Consider the following 18,697-nt stretch of genomic DNA (forward strand, 5'->3'; position numbering starts at 1 on the left):
AGGCTGTCCCACCCTGGGATTGAGCTATTTAAACACAGGAATGGGATACTGGGAGAGAGGGGAATAGAAGCAAGGCAGGCTACAGAGAGTGGTGGTTTCTCTTTCTGGCATCAGGAGACAAGCCTAACCTGATTTAGAGACATGAGTATGGATGTTAAATTTGGGAGCGCTGAACTGAGGTCCTGATGAACTGTTTGTGGTAATAATCCCTATTCTGAAGCCTTATTAAAAAGGAAACATGATATATTAATGTGTGTTGGCTTCTCTTTGTCCCATCTGTCAAAGCAATTCTATTGTTGCCCCAATCAGGGGAAGTTGCGGTGGGGCATACGTACGTACCCTTGTGGCTCGGTGAGGTGTGCCCCACGCAGCACACGTACATGCTTTCACAGAGGGGCTTAGTGATTTTGTGCTGAAAATCTTTCTATTATGCCTTGTACAAAATCAAATAGCAGTAACTTCATGTGGGATTGTGCATTGCAATAGTCCTGTTTAATTTTACTGTTACCCTGTTGTTTACTATGCCAAATTCTCCATTTTTAAAATGGTCCACGGAACATGAGCCAAACTGACCCTGGGCATATGGTGTTTTTATCTGAAAACTTTTCTATTTCTCTGGGTTACATGACTGGAAGAAGAGGGAATTTAACTTATCAGCCCTTCTGCACCCAATAATTTTGTCTCCTCATAATTATATGTGCAGTTTCATATTAGAAATTTAAAAAATTTTCAGCATCACTAAGTAATAATAGGGACTAGTCCCTTTGGATATTTTGAGAGGGTATCCAAGGTACAATCAAATTATTCTGACTTAGAAAAGAAAATGCAGTACACTTGCATCAACTTGGTTAGCTTTTAAATACCTTTTTATAAATATTTTTAATGTGTTCTTGGAGCACACTGCTCAGTATTGGCACTATTGATTGGCTGCCTTTTTTTTTAGGATGATAGCAGTCTATCAAATTCATAACCTGATTTTTTGGTTTAGTTCAGTCACTCACACTGAGCAGGTTTCTTTTCCTTCTTAGAGGCAGATTAAGAAAAGGTAAATATATCATCTAATTCTGTAGTACGTCTAGACTCAAATTGTAAATATTTGACTATAAGGAAGCTCATATGGCTGCAGAAGACTATTTAGTCAAATCTTTGTAATAACCTGAGCCCCTCAAGCCAAATGGAAAAAGAGAATAATCGATAAATGTTATATACTCCTAAAATATAACATAAAACTCATGAAATATTAATACCCAAATGTTAATGGATATGGCAGAAATCTATAAAATGACATTTAAAGTTGTCTATCACTTTGTTCTTGAATCATGTTGTTTGGCCATGTTATTTTAGGGGTCTTAGGTAAGGGAATGATGCTATGGGCTTTATTCTCATCTTGTTTACACCAGTTGTATGTTGGTGTTAGTGGGTTAAATTCACCCATGAGTCTTTTTATGTCAATAGAGTTGCACCTGCTTACAACAGTGGTGAACTTTGTTAGCATTAAAAATTGTATTGAGTAATCATACTCCTGTGCAAATTTAGAAGGCCATGTGCTCCCGGAACTTCTTTGCCTTTGCAAATCCAATGTCCTATTGCACGCTGTTTTTCCCTCTTCCTTCTGCTACTCATATGGTGTGGGAGAAAGGGGAGGATGAAGAAGAAAAAAGGTAACTTAAAATAAGTACTTTCCTTGTTAAGCTATGCAGTGTCACCATTTTTGTGAAGGGTGCAGGAGCTGACCAGGTGGAGGGAGGGAGAAAGGTGAATAAGCACTACAGTATGAGAAGTGTAGGCCGGAACATAGCAAGTTTGTGGTGTTTGTGTTTTCATATTAGTGTCAAAAGGAATGGATTGTTTGTACAGTACTGAGAATGGGGAGGGGTGGCAGGAGGTAAAAGGCCATGAGCCAGAGGAAAGTTATGCAAACATTGCAGTGACCCCCTGTGGTTCAGTTTCATCCTCCAGATCTACATGGAGGTGGTTTGGAGCTTTACGACTCTGGTTTGCTGGGATCACTACGTCACCCACATCCAAGGTTTGTGGTTCAGTCAGGGAATCCACATCAAACTCTGGTGGTGTCACATCTAGCAAACATATGGTCAAGCTCTTCATAGCAAGAGCAGGCTGTAGTATCTCTCTGTACAGTTAAATTGTGTTTCACATGTCTGTGGCCACTCAGAGCTCCTTTTCCTTACTGCAGCACTGGAGAGCATCTTGGTTATGCCCCTTTCTGAGCAGTGTCGATGGTATCTGCTGTGACAAAATTCCTTCTCTGCCTTGGTGGGTCCTGCGCTTTTTGGCAGATTTGCTCACCTCAGAGGTTCATGGCAGCCCTCAGTTTGGCCACTTTTGCTAGTGGCTCAAACCTGCCATTCACTCAGCTAACGTCATCACTGGCCAGCATGGGGGAAACGGAGAACAATCTCCGCAGTCTCTGTTGTCCCACTTAGTGGGTCGGAGACAGCCAGATCCCTTTCCAAATTAGACTGTCCAGCTCACGAAAGCTTATGCTCAAATAAATTTGTTAGTCTCTAAGGTGCTACAAGTACTCCTTTTCTTTTTACTGTCCTTTCTGGTGTTGCTCACAGACCAGGTCAACTCCTCCTGTGTCCAATCAGGAGTTGGGGGGATGCAGGGAACCACGGCCCACCCTCTACACCGGGTTCAAGCCCAGGGCCCTGTGGATAGCAGCTGTCTACAATGTCTCCTGTATCAGCTGCATGACAGCTACAACTCCCTGGGCTACTTCCCCTTCCCCCAGTACCTTCTTTATCCTCACTGCAGGATCTTCCTCCTGAAGCCTGATCACGCTTGTACTCCTCAGTCCTCCAGCAGTACACCCTCTCACTCCCTGCCTCTTGCATGCCTCCCACTAACTGATGGGAGGTCCTTTTAAAACCAGGTGTCCTGATTAGTCTGCCTGCCATAATTGATTCTAGTTCTTAATTGGCTCCAGGTGTCTTAATTAGCTTGCCTGTCTTAATTGGTTCTAGCAGGTTCCTGATTGCTCTAGCGCAGCCCCGGCTCTGGTCACTCGGAAGAAGAAAACTATTCATCCAGCAGGCAGTATATTTGCCTTCTACCAGACTCCTGAACGCCACTGGTCTCACACTGCTTATATATCAGTGCCAAGATACAGATGGACAAAATAAAGCTCCTCTCACCAGGGCTCAATAAAGTCCAGAATCTCAGTCTGGGGCCATGGTGCAGCAGCAGGAGGCAATGTATGGGGGCGAGGGGGTAATCAGGAATATGACACACAAGTATTTGTGAACTCCCCACAAATTGGAATTTCAAAGAACTGCACCTGGCTGTATGCAACTATTTAAATGGTGGTGTGACATCTGGTCAGGATGAACCTGGAGCTGTAGAGAGGACACAGCTGATCCAGGGAATCAGAAAGCAGTGTGGGATACTGGCAGGAAGATCTGACAGATGCACAACACTTGTTACAGGATGTGGTTATAACCACACCTGCTTTGCCATGGGTAAACTCAATCCACATCCATGTAAACCTGCTTCCAAAGGGGGGGTTTGATAAAACACATTAAAACACTAGATAATATACAACAAAACATTTTGTTTGTGGATGAGGGCATTTTAACAGGAAACATCTCAAGCTGACCTGCAACAAATTTGAAGTGTAGACAAGTCCTTGTACATGGCTGATTGTAACCTAAACCTCTTAGCCACTACACCTGCAGGCAGAGCTTTAATTGATTATGGTCTTTCTAGTTTAAATACAGTTCAAAATGACTTTGAATGTATTGTGACTTTTTTCAGCAGGGCCAGAAGTTAGCCTTATATTTACAGTAGATGTAGTAGTAAAGTAATGGACTTGTCAGTGTTCTTAGGGAAAGTACAATCTACTCCAGTCTGTTTTTATGTTGTCTTAAAAGAGGCTCTTATTTATTTCATAGAGAAATGGGCAGCTCTCTGCTTCAAACACAGCATTCATTAACCAGAAGTTCTCAGATGGTCTGTGGATCCCATGCTGATGGTCTGTGCAAAGCTGGCTGATCATGTGTCACAGGGTCTCTCATGTTCCAGTAGTTAAACTGTATTAAAAGAAGCTAAAATAAACTAAATACTTTCCCTCAAGCAACTGCTGTTGAAATCTCATCCTTGGGGAAAGTACATCATCAGCAGAGATGGTCCACATACTCATAAATGGGAGTGGAGATTCTCTCTTTTAAAATGTATTTGCATTATAAACAGGTTTGAGAATCCCGGCATTAGGCTAATATATAGGTTTCCAAGACATGGAAATTCAGATTCTGTGCAAATTAAGAATATACTATTGAAAATTTTTTCTGCCTTTTCACACTATATAGTAAAATGGCTGACGAGAGAAAGGGTTAATGTACAATGATAGTTGTAGCGAGTTATAGCAACCCCTGCCCAGAGTGCATTTTATTCCATTCATACTGCCAAATGTTTCTTTACTTGTAATTGAATGTAGCAATAATACATATGCTAGATTGATAGCAATGATGACAAAAATCCTGTGTCCACAGAACACACACAGCACAAGCGCACGCCCACTGCTTTGCAGGTTTGGGAGGATAGCTCATTCTTTATGCCCACTGTCTCCTTGGTGCCTCTTTTGAGACTGCTGACAAATGAGCCAATTGTGGTGATGGTTTTTGTGTTGTGTTCTGTGGCTCACTTCTGGAATAAGAGATGAACTGAAACCACTGACTGCTGTAATGCAGAATAGGTGCCAGAAGCAACTTTTGATGTCCAACAGCCTTGACCACAGTCCAAACACTGAGCTAGAGGTAAAGGGCTTGGTCTCCCCTTATCAATTGTCTGAGTCATTCAGTCTGTTCCAAAGAGCTGTTTCATTCAGTGTTTAATTTTATTGAGAACAGGCTGTAACTTGTAGAAAGAATGAATGCTAAAAGTTCAGTGAAAACCTGTATGGCTTAAATGCTCCATTATTGGCTTGAAAATTGCTTTAGACTTTTTTCACACGGCACTCTTGTTCAAAAGTGTGAAATGAGTCTGCAGCATACCGACAAGCCTAAAAGAAACACAATAGAGAAAATATGTTCAGTGACCTTGAAAGCCTTGGGGAAAAAAGATAAGTTCACCTGTTGATGTTTTAATCTCATGACCTAGGATTGAAAGGCTATGTGGCTAGTGTGCCATCTTTTCAAAATGCTGAGAGAGAAGAGCATAAAGACACTAAAATTGAAGAATGTTGCCAGACAAATGGTGGGTAGGCCTGTGTGGTGAATGGTGAAGGAAGGGAAATTTTAGGATTTAATTTAAATAAATAAAATTCAATAGCCACCAAATATGTAAACATAAGGCACATGGCTATCCTCTCCCTGATCTCTCCTGGCTTGTGTTTTTGTAAATCTATCCCACACACACTTTCTTGTCTTTTTGTCTCATTACTGTGCACTCTGTGAGACCAGAGTTTGTGATATTTTGGGAACTACTTCAATCTTAACTAATAAACTATAATAGTAATCAGTCTAGTTAATGTCTGATCAGTTTAATTGCTGATACAGCAACTTTTCCCCTCATGTGAAAACTACTTTGAAAATACAGATAAACTACAAAATGTTACTTCAGCCAATTGCTTTGGTATTTTTTGGTTACCATTTCTTGTTACAATGCTTCTTTATGTATTAGGTACACCAGTGGTCCCCAACCTTTCTGTTGGAATAGCATATTCCCATTCCCAGAAGACTGTGGCAGGCGCCAGACACCTTGCCGCTGAAATGCCTCCGAGAAACGGCAACACTTCTCAGCGGCATTTCGGCAGGCGGTTCTCCGGCGGCCATGCTTGGCGGCGGCATTTTGGCAGTGCGGTGTCCTGCGGGCGCACACAACTGCCCCGCGGGTGCCATTGCACCCGCGGGCACTGCGTTGGGGACCCCTGAGGTACACTGTGTATAGTCAGTATTAAAAGCAAATACAGCAATTTTTCATTTTTCAGATCTGTGTTAGCCTGGTTTTAATACAGCATTTGCTGTTGTCATGGGAAATGCTGAAGGAATTGACAGATAAAATGGAATGTTACAAGGGAATACCTTTCTGGCGGATATGCTTTAGCCAACGAGTTACTGGGCTCAATACAGGGGTAACTGGGTGAGATGTAATGGCCTGTGATATACAGGAGGTCAGAACATATCTAATGTACCCTTCTGGCCTTTTCTGTGATTCTGTGATACTAGAAAACTCTCTAGCAGGAATTACTGTTCTCTTTAGGGTAAGTCATTCTCTGCCCACCAATTCAGTGATGTAGCTATTCATTCCATTGCTTTCTGTGTCTCTAATGTGGACAACAGTTCCTACACAGACATGCTTTTCTCCTAGCAGATTTCTGGCAGTCACTGTAGCAACTGTCATTCAGCTGGGAGACGCTTCCATCTTTGCTGATGATAGTGCTGCTTTTTGGTCAGGCATGTGAAGACATGATTTACTTGCTTTCAACAATACTGACTGTAGTCAGGAAGTCTGTCTGCTGAGCGGCTTGAGGTCTGCTGTATTGGGGCACAGCTTGTGTACAGGGTTGCTAAGCCCTGAATTCTCCTCTTCTAGAGGCAGTGTGCAATGCTTTATGTGCTGAATGAAATATCAAATCTAATCCTCCTCCTGGGTCTAAATTGACCCGGGTACAGGTTTGGCAGCCAGGCGCACCAGAGCTTCTCATGGTGACTACTGACACTAACTTGTTCTTTGGCCTTTGGTCAAGTTGTTTACCTTGTGTGTGTCTATTTCTCCACTTGCAAAAAAATGGGGAGATTGCCTGCCTACAACCCAACAATGTTGTGAGGATTAGTTAATGTTGGTACAGCTCTTGAAAAATATAAAACTCTAAGTATTAGTGCAGCAACATTAAGAAACAACCTTTTGGCTGTTGTAAACATTTTCTTGTAAATTATTAAACCGGATTTGCTGCAAACATTAAAGTGCTTTTACTAACCAACTTTTCCTGATCTCTTTCTGTATGACCCTCCCTTCATCATATTTTCACATTCAGGAGAGTACTGCAGCTTTACCAAAAGGGTCTTTTGTATGTGATGCATAAAGGATATGAAAAAAGAAAAGGAGTACTAGTGACACCTTAGAGACTAACCAATTTATTTGAGCATAAGCTTTTCGTGAGTTGTATCTCACAAAAGCTTATGCTCAAATAAATTGGTTAGTCTCTAAGGTGCCACAAGTACTCCTTTTCTTTTTGCGAATACAGACTAACACGGCTACTACTCTGAAAAGGATATGAAGTAATGCATTTTTTATCTGTGACTTAAGTGACCTTCCAATAACATGTACCTGTGCTTTCCCGTTTGAGATGATTACTACTCACCCTTACCACCATTCTGAGTAATATGAAATTTAGCAGTCATTCTATAATATTTTTAGAATCAAGCATATTCTCATTTCCATGTTCAAAAATTAGGAAAATAACATAGGAACATAGTGATTTCCATACTGAATTGGACTGCTGGACCATCTAATCCAGTAGCCAGTCTTCAACAATGGCCAGTACCAGATGTTTCCAGTATAAGAAATCCTGCAGTTGGAAGTTATGGAATAACCTCACCATAGGCAGAGCTCCATTCATTAAATGTTGGTTTATGTGGTGAAGCAATCAGGGTTTATAATCCTTCGAAAACTCTTGATTTTTTTCTCCCTCTTTTTAAATCCTTATGAGTGTAAGTTTGGATATTCTTGTCATCCATATTAATGGTCTTCTTTTATGAAATCTGTTAAGCTCTTAGCCTCAGTGATATTTTTGGCAATGAGTTTCATGGGCTGTGTGGTATTGTGTAGAAGAAAAATTTCCTTTTATCTGTTTGAAACTTGCTCCCTCTGCATGAAGATGTGAATATAACTTACTGGTTTCTGTAAACCAGTGGTTCTCAAACTTTTGTACTGGTGACTTTTTTCAAATAGCAGGCCTTTGAGTACGACCCCCCCCCCCGCTTATAAATTAAAAACACTTTTTAATATATTTAACACCATTATAAATGCTGGATACAAAGCGGGGTTTGGGGTGGAGGCTGACAGCTCACAACCCACCATATAATAACCTCGCGACCCCCTAAGGGGTCCCGACCCCCAGTTTGAGAACCCCTGCTGTAAACAATAATATCTCTGTCATTACATTCAAATAACAGTTTGTTTGGGGAACTAGATGGTCCAGGGAACTGATGATAGGACACAAATCTGGTTTAGACTGCTAGTGAACAAAAGTCATTACCATCTGCCACGTGTTTGAGATGAACTGGTGAACTCTTTCTCTAGCTCCTAGTAAATGGATGATTAGATTACAATAAGCACAGTCAAAATTAGCACTATTCGGCATCCTTATCAGTAGCATCAGAATAGCCTGCACAGACTGAACGACCATCTTGATCATAGAAGTGCTCCTTCCAGTGAAGGCAGCCCATATACTGTATGGCAGCAGCACTACTTCTGTGAAAAACTTCTTTCGGGAATGGCTGTATCCTGATCTCTGAAGTCTGTGAAATACTGAATGCATCCTGGGATGAATAAATAGGAATCCTTATAAATTACATCTAAGCACAGCGAATAGATACTTCAGAAGATATACAGATTTATAAGTCTAAATAGGCATGATCGTCTGTCATCTTCAAAACTAAACTAGTTTCCTGCACAATTGCTAAATATTAGACATTGAAGCCGAGTTCTCTGTTGGCATTTGTCTGTGACTCATTTCATGTAGTGTTATTTTCCCCCTACACGTTGTGACAGGGTCGGGCCAGATGGCTACAGGAGAGTAATAGAAGACAGATATATTAGCCCCAGATTAAGTAGGTCCCTTTTCCCTGGGTAAGGTAACAGGGAAGGTTCCAGAACAATCAGGAGACAATTCTGGAGACAATTAAGACAGACAGGCTGATTAGAACACCTGCAGCCAATCAAGAAGCTGCTAGAATCAATTAAGGCAGGCTAATCAGGGCACCTGGGTTTAAAAAGGAGCTCACTTCAGTTTGTGGTGCGCATGTGAGGAGTTGGGAGCAAGAGGCACTAGGAGCTGAGAGTGAGAACACGGACTGTTGGAGGACTGAGAAGTACAAGCATTATCAGACACCAGGAGGAAGGTCCTATGGTGAGGATAAAGAAGGTGTTGGGAGGAGGCCATGGGGAAGTAGCCCAGGGAGTTGTAGCTGTCGCAAGCTGTTCCAGGAGGCACTCTAGACAGCTGCATTCCACAGGACCCTGGGCTGGAACCCGGAGTAGAGGGCGGGCCCAGGTTCCTCCCAAACCTCCCAACTCCTGGTCAGACACAGGAGTCGTCGAACTGGACTGTGGATTCAGAAAAACAGCCAAGCTGAGGGCTGCCGTGAAGCTCCAAGGCGAGCAAATCCGCCAATAAGCGCAAGACCCACCAAGGTAGAGGAAGAACTTTGTCACAATATCCAATCTCATGTGCATGTGTATTTCTGACCTTCTCCTCCCGCCTGAGATTACTGCCTTTTTAGTGTGTCTGGCGTTAAAGATATGGGAATGGAAGGGCATTACATCTCTCACTTGTCCCAGGGGAGGAAAAGAGGGTGCCATGCATCAGGGAAGTGGACTAAATATAATGGTGTGTAATATAAAACCTAATAGGCAAACCATTTCTCCCTTGATTTACTGACTTTGGTAGAGTTTTTATTTGTGTTGTTGGAATAATTATTGCTCTGGCACTTTTCCCCTGCAATCCTGACAGTAGGCTTATTGGTTCTATCTCAAAAGAATTATTGAAAGGATGCAGTTTGGTGAATCTTTCTTTCTTAAAGGTACACTTGATTAATACACTCTAAATCTGATTGTCACTGTGATTGTAAGAGTAACATGAAATGGAGACAATGGTAAACAAGTGTTTAGCAGTGGATTCTTTAAACTAATAATTCCAGTGAGTAACCTGTTTAAAATGTTGTGGTCATGTTTTATTTTTAATGATGATCTTTCATTGATTTATGCCTTGGGTAGTACAAATTTTTTTTGTTTTTTTTCATAATCTAGGAATTGAAATAACATAACTGATCTCAACTGCACCTAATACAGTGTTTGTTTTTTAATTGTATCATATTGCTTAGAAATACATTTTTGCTTTATTCTCTAGAATTACTTGATTACATTTTTATTAAATAAGTGGTTTGATCAACATTGTTTTAATACAATTTCACTTTTTTTCCGCAGGCTGTGTTAATGAATAACATAACAACAAATGAGCGATTTATCCAGAATCTAAAAGGTACCTTTTTATTGTAGTTCTATTATTATCAGACTTAAAGCCAGTTCTCTCAAAGACTCAGTCTTACTCCTGTGTCTTTTAGGGGTGTGAGCTCTCCAACTCAAAGCCACGAGAAAGTGTAGGAACCACCATAAACTAGACCTTGACCATGTACAGGTTCTTCATGGGTACAGGGCTCATGCCATACTGCCTTCAGTGGGGCTCCGTTTAGGCAAAAAGGTCCATGTGGCTCTTAGTGCAGGACTCCACAGCCTTAGATCTTAATGGCAGAAAATAAGAAATATAAATAGAACAGATTCCCCCTATATTAATAATATATACTTGAACAACTTCTCTGTTCCCACCCACATAGTATAACCCTCTTTCAACTCTAAAACTCTATACTCCTATGTATGGATGCATTGACATCCGTGGGAGTAATACACACATCTGAAAGGAAAATTTGGCCTTATTAATTATTATCCACTTTGATACTTTCAGAATCATTGCTAGTGAGTTATGACTTCTAGCATTTGGGCCATTGGTAAATACAGTTGTCAGCCTCTCTGATGTGCTCAGCTTTCTGACGCAAAGCTTTTTGTTGGGAGCAAAGCATTCAGGGTGTCACAGCATGATGGAGGAGGTTCCACCACAGAAAACTACTAACTTACAAACAATCCTGCTTTGTGAACTGTAAACTGCTGTTACAGAGGGTGTGACGTTCCCCTCTGGTGTTATCTGGACTGGTGATCTGCTAGGTCACTCCAATCCCTGACTCTGGGAACCAGGTTTACCCTGCTCTGCTGTGAGAACCCCCACTCCTGGGCTGTTCACGCACAGTCTCTGGCATGTAAGCTGCTCCTTGAATTGTGCAACCGAATGACACTAGCCAATATCTCCGGTCCCAGACACAAACCTAGGAACCTCCGTCTTGCAGTGTCCAGTTATGCCTGCTGGATGCTGCAAGCTTATATGAGTTCATCACTTTAACAAAGAAATTTATATGTACCAGGCTTGTTAACCCAAGGGGAGTCTCTGACATGCTTCAAACCAAACGCACTCCTTCAGGTAGAATAAACAAACAGATTTATTAACTATAAAGATAGATTTTAAGTGATTATAAGTCAAAGCATAACAAGTTGGATTTGGTCAAATGAAATAAAAGCAAAACGCATTCTAAGCTGATCTTAACGCTTTTAATGCCCTTACAAACTTAGATGCTTCTCACCACAGGCTGGCTGGTTGCCCTTCAGCCAGGCTCTCCCCTTTGATCAGCGCTTCAGTTGTTTGGTGGTGATGTCTGTAGATGGAAGTGGAAGAGAGAGAGCATGGCAAATGTCTTTCCCTTTTATCATATTCTTTCTTCCCTCTTGGCTTCTCCCCCCCCCCCTTCAGAGTCAGGTGAGCATTACCTCATTACAGTCCCAAACTGACCAAAGGAAGGGGGGTGACTCACTGAGAGTCTAACAGATCCTTTTGTTGCTGCCTAGGCCAGCATCCTTTGTTCCTGTGAGGCTGGGCTGGGTTTCTCCCATACATGCCTTGATGAAGTGTGAACTGCCCCTCTGCTCTTAGAGAGTTTTTGCCTGGGCTTGCTTTAAGCCATAAGGATACATTTTCAGCCTCATAACTATGTACATGAAATTATAACCTATAACATTACTATAAAATAACATCACTATAACAACAATGCTCAGTGCATCATGAGCCTTCTGAAGATACCCGACATGACAAATTTTGCATTAGATACCACACAATCATATTATAAGGATGAACATGGGGGTGTAGGGTGTTCCCATGAGGTACAGAATGTCACAGTGAGTTGTAACTTTAATTTAGATAAGTAGTAGGAAAATTACCATTGTAGCCTGCACTATAGTGACTAGTCTTTCAGTGACCTCTAGTCTGCTAGGTTGCAGGCCAAGAGCAGCCAGAGAATATAGATGAGTTAGAGCCCTCCCTTTGGAGGAGGGGACGCAGAGAATGTAGGCTGTATTAGGTAGAAAAGCCTCCTACATCCTCTGTGTTTTTGCTGCTGAGCAGGTGCCACAATGTGACACTATATTTGGTCTACCAAAATATCATGAATTTGGGAGACTGAGAAAAGTAGCCAATAGAGCTTTCTCACTATCAAATTTGCATCTTTGATTTTGGAGGGAGGGATCTGTTTATCTTAGTATAATATTCCATTAAAAATAATAATCCTCTTTTGGCCCAGAACACTTGATAAAGTTACAGAAGGAATACGGAAAGCTACAACTGGATGTGTACCAGTTTCAGAAAAACCAGACTAACCTTCAGAAGAAATTTTCCTATGATATGTAAGTTTGTTCTTTTAAATACATGACTTACAGAATGAAAGGTCATAAGCTAAATTATTCTTTTGAAACCTGCACTTGAATACTGCATTTTCCCCCATAGTTACAGTTTTAAAATATAAATGCTGCTAGTAGATATTTTGAGACTAGATAGCATTTTCAGAAAAGGAAAATAATATACCAGCTACGGTCCTGATTGGTTTCTGCTCATTTGTGTGAGTACTTGTGGCTCCCATCACCATAGTATTGAAGCACTTCACAAACATTTCTTACTTGTATTCCTCTCAGTGCTCCTGGCAGACAGGGAAGTACAATTATCCCCACTTTACAGATAAGGAACTGAGGCACAGAGAGTCTAAGTGATTTGCCAAGGTCACACAAGAAGTCTGTGGGAGGGCCAGAATTTGAATTTAGATCTTCCAAGTCCCAGCCAGGGCTTTAATCGGATTTTTGTTACGTTTCCTGAAGTCGTTGTCATCATCATCTTTTGTATGCCTAAAAACAGCAATGTTAGATGTCCAAGTCTAGGTCAGCAATCCAATTGATTGCTTCAGGTGACACAGAGTGGATAGCTGAGATGCCACTGGGATGTGGATTGTTTGGGACACTGATTGATGAGGTGCTCCATAGTTTGAAGTCAATTTCCACAGTGAGAAATAGGATGGTGTCTCAGTCGCCATTTATGGAAGAGGAAAGAGCATCTGCCATGTGATGTTTGGATGAGATTCAAAGTGGACATGTTTTCCATAGAAGTGAAAAGTCCTTGAGGTGTTTATTTGGCAGTTAGTGTCCTTCCAGCTTGCTTGCTATTGATCTTCAAGGGAAAACCCCAAATCTTCAAGCTCTTGCGCTGCAAGCCAGAAAAGTTTTCTGGAGTTGAGTTGGAATCTCAGTAAATTATATAAGGACTTAATGAATTGGAAGGTCCTTGTTAACTCAAATATGATGGAATATTTGAAGAATTTTTTGTGATGAATTTGAGGTAGGTGGATATCTGCCAGTATGGGAAGCCATGGTTGAGCTGTTGATTTCACTGTGCCCTAAACAGCAATGGAAATAGGTACCGCTGAAGCATTGTAAGTTGTGAATAACGAAATATATGTGCAGGGACACTGGTAAGAACTTCAATAACCCTTAACACTTCCATGTATTCACTAGGAGTTAGTCCCTCCTACTGAAGCTGTTTGAAAATATTATTTCCTGTACTAATTATGAGTTCTGTTTTTTTCCCTTTCTTGCTAACATTGATGTTCCTTTCTCTGTATCTTGGGAAGGATGAACCAATGCAACTTTCTTTGCTTTCATTCTTATAATTATTATGGATCTCTGCTCAGTTAGCAGCAAGTTAAGTTGTGCTTCCTATACTGGCAGGACTGGTACTTCCACAGCAATGGAATGAAAAAGTCAAACCCTATAGAAGCAGTAGCTTAGTTTGGTTTCTGATAAATCTTGACAACTGTCACCAAGAAGAAAAAATTTGCTATTATGGGCCTGATCCTGCTGTTTTTATACAAACTGGAAGTCAGTATGAATTTTGCCTGCTTTAGAACTGAAGGATCAGTTCCGTTTTGTTTCGTTCTGCTGATTGTACTCAATACATTTGTAAATTGTGGCTTGAAAACTGATATTTAGTATGTGAAGCACCTCCTGCGCAAGATTAGGCCCCAGATTCAAGCTACCTTTCAAATAGTTATACATTACTAGGCTTTGTTTAGTTTATTTTGAATTGCATGTTAGGTATGGGTTTTCAGACTTCTAGCTCCAGAGAATTTGTGCTGAAGGTTAATTGTCAGATGGTCTTAAATTAAAATAGCTGTGAAACAATTTATCTTGTTTCTTGTATATATGGACAAAGATAGGTGACATTAGTAAACTTTGTAGACTTTGTATAAATTGTAGAGCAACTGATTTCCTGATGACTCACCCACCCTGTTTACTTACTGTGACAGGAGAGTGATAGAAGGCAGATATATTAGCCCCAGGTTAAGTAGGTCCCTTTTCCCTGGGTAAGGTAACAGGGGAGGTTCCAGAACAATCAGGAACTTTCTGGAAACAATTAAGGCAGACAAGCTGATTAGAACACCTGCAGCCAATCAAGAAGCTGCTAGAATCAATTAAGGCAGGCTAATCAGGGCACCTGGGTTTAAAAAGGAGCTCACTTCAGTTTGTGGTGCGTGCGCAGAGCTGGGAGCAAGAGGTGCAAGAAGCTGAGAGTGAGAAGGTGTACTACTGGAAGACTGAGAAGTACAAGCATTATCAGACATCAGGAGGGAGGTCCTGTGGTGAGAATAAAGAAGGTGTTGGGAGGAGGCCATGGGGAAGTAGCCCAGGGAGTTGTAGCTGTCATGCAGCTGTTACAGGAGCCACTGTAGACAGCTGCAATCCACAGGGCCCTGGATTGGAACCCGGAGTGGAGGGCGGGTTCCCTCCATCCCCCCAACTCCCTACTTGGTACCGGAGGAGTTGAACTGGACTGTGAGTTCCACCAGAGGGGAAGGTCTCTGGCCTGTTCCTCGATCCACTAGGTGGAACAGCAGAGACTACGGGGATTGTTGTTCTTCCTTTCCCCATGCTAGCCAGTGATGAGGCTAACTGAGTGAACGGCAGATTTGAACCGCGAAAGTGGCCAAACTGAGGGCTGCCGTGAACCTCTGAGATGAGAAAATCTGCCAATAAGTGCAGGACCCACCAAGGCAGAGGAGGAACTTTGTCACACTACGCAACTGCTGACCTTATGAAATTGAAACCTTGTGGGCCTTGTACACATAACCTGGTTTTCTAAATTTGTTGAACCCAACAGATGGCCAAATCTACCCCTTGGCATGTTTAAAAGTGTGGAAGGGGAGGACAGAATCATGTCTTTTGGGTCTCTGCTTCATAATCCTCTGCTAGACACAGGAATGGAGGCAGTGAAGATCAGTTATTTGCCAGCAATTCCCATGGAAGGCTGAGACCTGCAAGAGCAGTTTTATACCAAACCCTAAATGGGATGTCTTTAATGCTAATGGCCCAGATCTTCACACACAGGAGGTAATCTATGCCCAAAACTCCCCCTTTTATTACAGAGTGGGCCTCAGGCACCATCCACCCATAACTCTCTCCCTCTCCTTCCCCCTAAGGCCCTTCAGAGGGTATGGTCTTCTGTGTAGACTAGGTGTCAGGGATACAGTAGCCAGGCCCAGGTTGAAGACCTGGTAGAGTGGCCCCAGTGAATCCATGCTTCCAGGTTGGTGGGGGTCAGAACACTTGTGGAGATGCTAGGCCTCTGAGTGGCTTCTGGGGATCAGCCATGTTTTAAGAGTGGAGGTGAAGGGGTTAGGAAACATGACCTTTTCAGTTCCAGCTCCCCAACAGGGGTAGCTGTGCGGAATCCCTCTGGAGCTTTCCTCCTTCTGAGACCCCTCCCATGGGCTACCTGTGCAAGAGATATTCTGGGTTTATGGTTGCCCAGTTATAATCTCATTCAAGAAAGGCAGAAATTGTTTCCATCACTGCATAAGTTGCATTGTACAGAAGTACATGGTTTCTATTCATATGTTTCTTATTTTTATAGCTGTAGAAAATACTTTTCACGATTTTTATGGCACATTTCACAGGCAGTATAATGTGTCAGACTTAATGTTGCTGTTAACTTTTTATATTACCTGTTGTGCTTTCTTTTTACTGTCGCCTTAACACTGCATTCCACTTCATATTTCATTAGTCATAGAAATGTATACATAAGTGTGCTCAGTAGTGCGCAACTCACACTTTTAAAATGTGTATGGACAGAGAACTTGTGACGTAGACATTCTAAAGGCTTAGGAATTATCATTTTCCATCTTCTTTGTGTATCGAGCCTTTGGAAGAAGTAATTACTTTGTTGGCAAACATAAAAAGATCTTAACAATGTTATTTACTCTTGAGGAAATAAATAATATCTTCTAATTCATTTTAAGAGCAGTAAAACCAAACATTGCTGTTAGCATAGTGTGGTTGATGGTGTGTGATAATGAAATAACATGAGGCGGTGGTGATTAAAGAACTGGCAGTTTCACTGTGCCTACATGTCTGCCATTGAGAACTGCTAATCCTCCAAGTTCAATTTAAATTTAGTGAGCAGAGAAAATGAGGAGGGGTAGTATCATAGTATCATTCAGTACCAGAAAATGGGTTAAAATTAGAAATACAGTTCAAAAATTACTCAGAAGCATAACCGGGTATAAATTCTTTTTTTTTTTTTATTTAAACAAAAGATATTCCAATACAGACAGGAGTGCTACCGCTCTGAATTGTGCATGTTAAATTAGAAGACATTGAGAAAATCAATTATTGTAGTAGTCTCTAATTAACAGATTTTGTTCTGAATCTTGTGGGAAACATACTACTGTCTTTTAGGAGGGAAACTGTTCGTTAAAGCCTTAGCACAACCTAGTCATTCAGAAGAATTTGTTACATCTAGGAATGAGAGTAGGAGATCTTGTAGCAGTTCTTATGTTCTTAGCAAATTGAAATGCAGAAATGTGGTTTCATGCCCACAAAATGAAAGAGTCTTTGTTGTATGCATTGCTGTATATTGGCAGCAGGTTAAAATGCTCTTTATTCAGTATAGTGTCTCTCATTTCCTCTTCTTGGAATTAGTCATGATCAGTAATTAAGCTCACCTTTCACCTTGATAGGAATGCAAACACTTTCACATAGAGTAAACTCCTGAGGACAAAGAGTGTATTTTCAGTGTGCTTGTGATTCAGTGTGATAGTTCTTTTTGTCGTACTGTCTTCTCAAGATGAGGCAGGGTACTTCTGCTGCACTCAAAATTACAAGGCATTGGGTAACAATTATTTGGACTAAATGCCAGTTGAATGTTTTGTTATAAGAAAAGTAAGAGCAGGAAAATCTGCAGCAGACCTATTTGTTTCAATTAGTTAATCTGGTCTGCTCTAAAATTGTTGTAATCGCAATAGGAATGTCCTCTGGATTATAAAGGTTTGTTCTTTTTTGTTTGTCTTTGTTTTTTAATCCAACCCTGAAAAGTTAAAACAAACAGACAAACCAGACTGGTAGTTCCTCTTCCATAAAGGACAGCATCAGCGGCAGAGGGAGCAATAGTAATGTTATGAGTAGCGCCCTACCAAGTTCACAGCCATGAAAAATGCATCACAGACCATGAAATCTGGTCTTTTATGTGCCCCGCCAGTAGCAGCACAGAGGTAAGGGTGGCAATACTACACCATGCCACCCTTACTTCTGCATTGCTGTCTTCAGAGCTGGGCAGCCAGAGAGTGGTAGCTGCTGACTGAGGGCCCAGCTCTGCAGGCAGCAGCGCAGAAGTAAGGGTGGCAATACCATACCATGCCATCCTTACTTCTGCTGCTGGCGGCAGCTCTGCCTTCAGAGCTGGGCTCCCGGCCAGCAGCCGCCGCTCTCCAACTGCCCAGCTCTGAAGGCAGCGCAGTGCAGAAGTAAGGATCGCAGTACTGCAACTTCCCCTACGCTAATCTTGTGACACCCTCACAATTCCTTTTTGGGGTCTGGACCTCTACAATTAGAACACTGTGAAATTTCAGGTTTAAATAGCTGAAATCATGAAATTTGTGATTTGTGATTTTTAAAATCCTGTGACCGTTAAATTGACCAAAATGGACTGTGAATTTGGTAGTGATGAACTGATGTGTGAATGCGCCCATCTTCGTCAGAAACACTTAAGGAGCCACGTGTAAAACAAAGCCTAACAGACTCTGCCGAGTGTGGGGAAGGGTTCCACTGGATATTGTGACCGGATGTGTGTGTGTGTGTGGGCTAAGGCCAAATATACACAAACTGAGAACCAAAAAGAAAAAAGAGAGGCAGAAGCAGAAAAGAAAACCAAGAAATAGCCTTGTGAGCATTGTGTGACCCTGGAAAAAGCTAGAGAGAGCTCTTGGTTTTGGGTCTGGTGTTGGCCAAAGAGGCTTGATTGAGACTGTAAGCTAAGAAATGGTGTCTTTTGTGCTTGGTTCCTCCTGTGTTTGGAGAAGCAGGACTTTGTACATTCCTTGTAAATAAACAAGATTGCCTAAAAAAAATAAACAGACTTCCATCAATTTCTGCTTCCAACTGGAGTATCCCTCGCCTGAAATTTGACTAGCCACTCAGATTACCTTTGTCCTTTTTGATCCAACAAACCTTACTCCCAGTGGTGTGCCTCCATGAGTGGGTG

At 41.6% G+C, this 18,697-nt stretch overlaps 1 protein-coding gene across 2 annotated transcripts in view; it reads left to right on the forward strand.

The window, feature by feature from the left end:
* GOLM1 (golgi membrane protein 1) overlaps nt 1-18,697 on the forward strand; it is a 57,755-nt gene that overhangs the window by 23,529 nt on the left and 15,529 nt on the right. For both annotated transcript variants that reach the window (XM_074953168.1, XM_074953169.1), the window contains exons 4-5: nt 10,168-10,222; nt 12,420-12,522. In XM_074953168.1, coding sequence (XP_074809269.1) covers nt 10,168-10,222; nt 12,420-12,522 — 158 coding nt within the window. The remainder of the gene's footprint in view (nt 1-10,167; nt 10,223-12,419; nt 12,523-18,697) is intronic.

The sequence above is a fragment of the Natator depressus genome, chromosome 5 (genome assembly GCF_965152275.1).
Source record: "Natator depressus isolate rNatDep1 chromosome 5, rNatDep2.hap1, whole genome shotgun sequence".
NCBI classification, from domain to species: Eukaryota; Metazoa; Chordata; order Testudines; family Cheloniidae; genus Natator; species Natator depressus.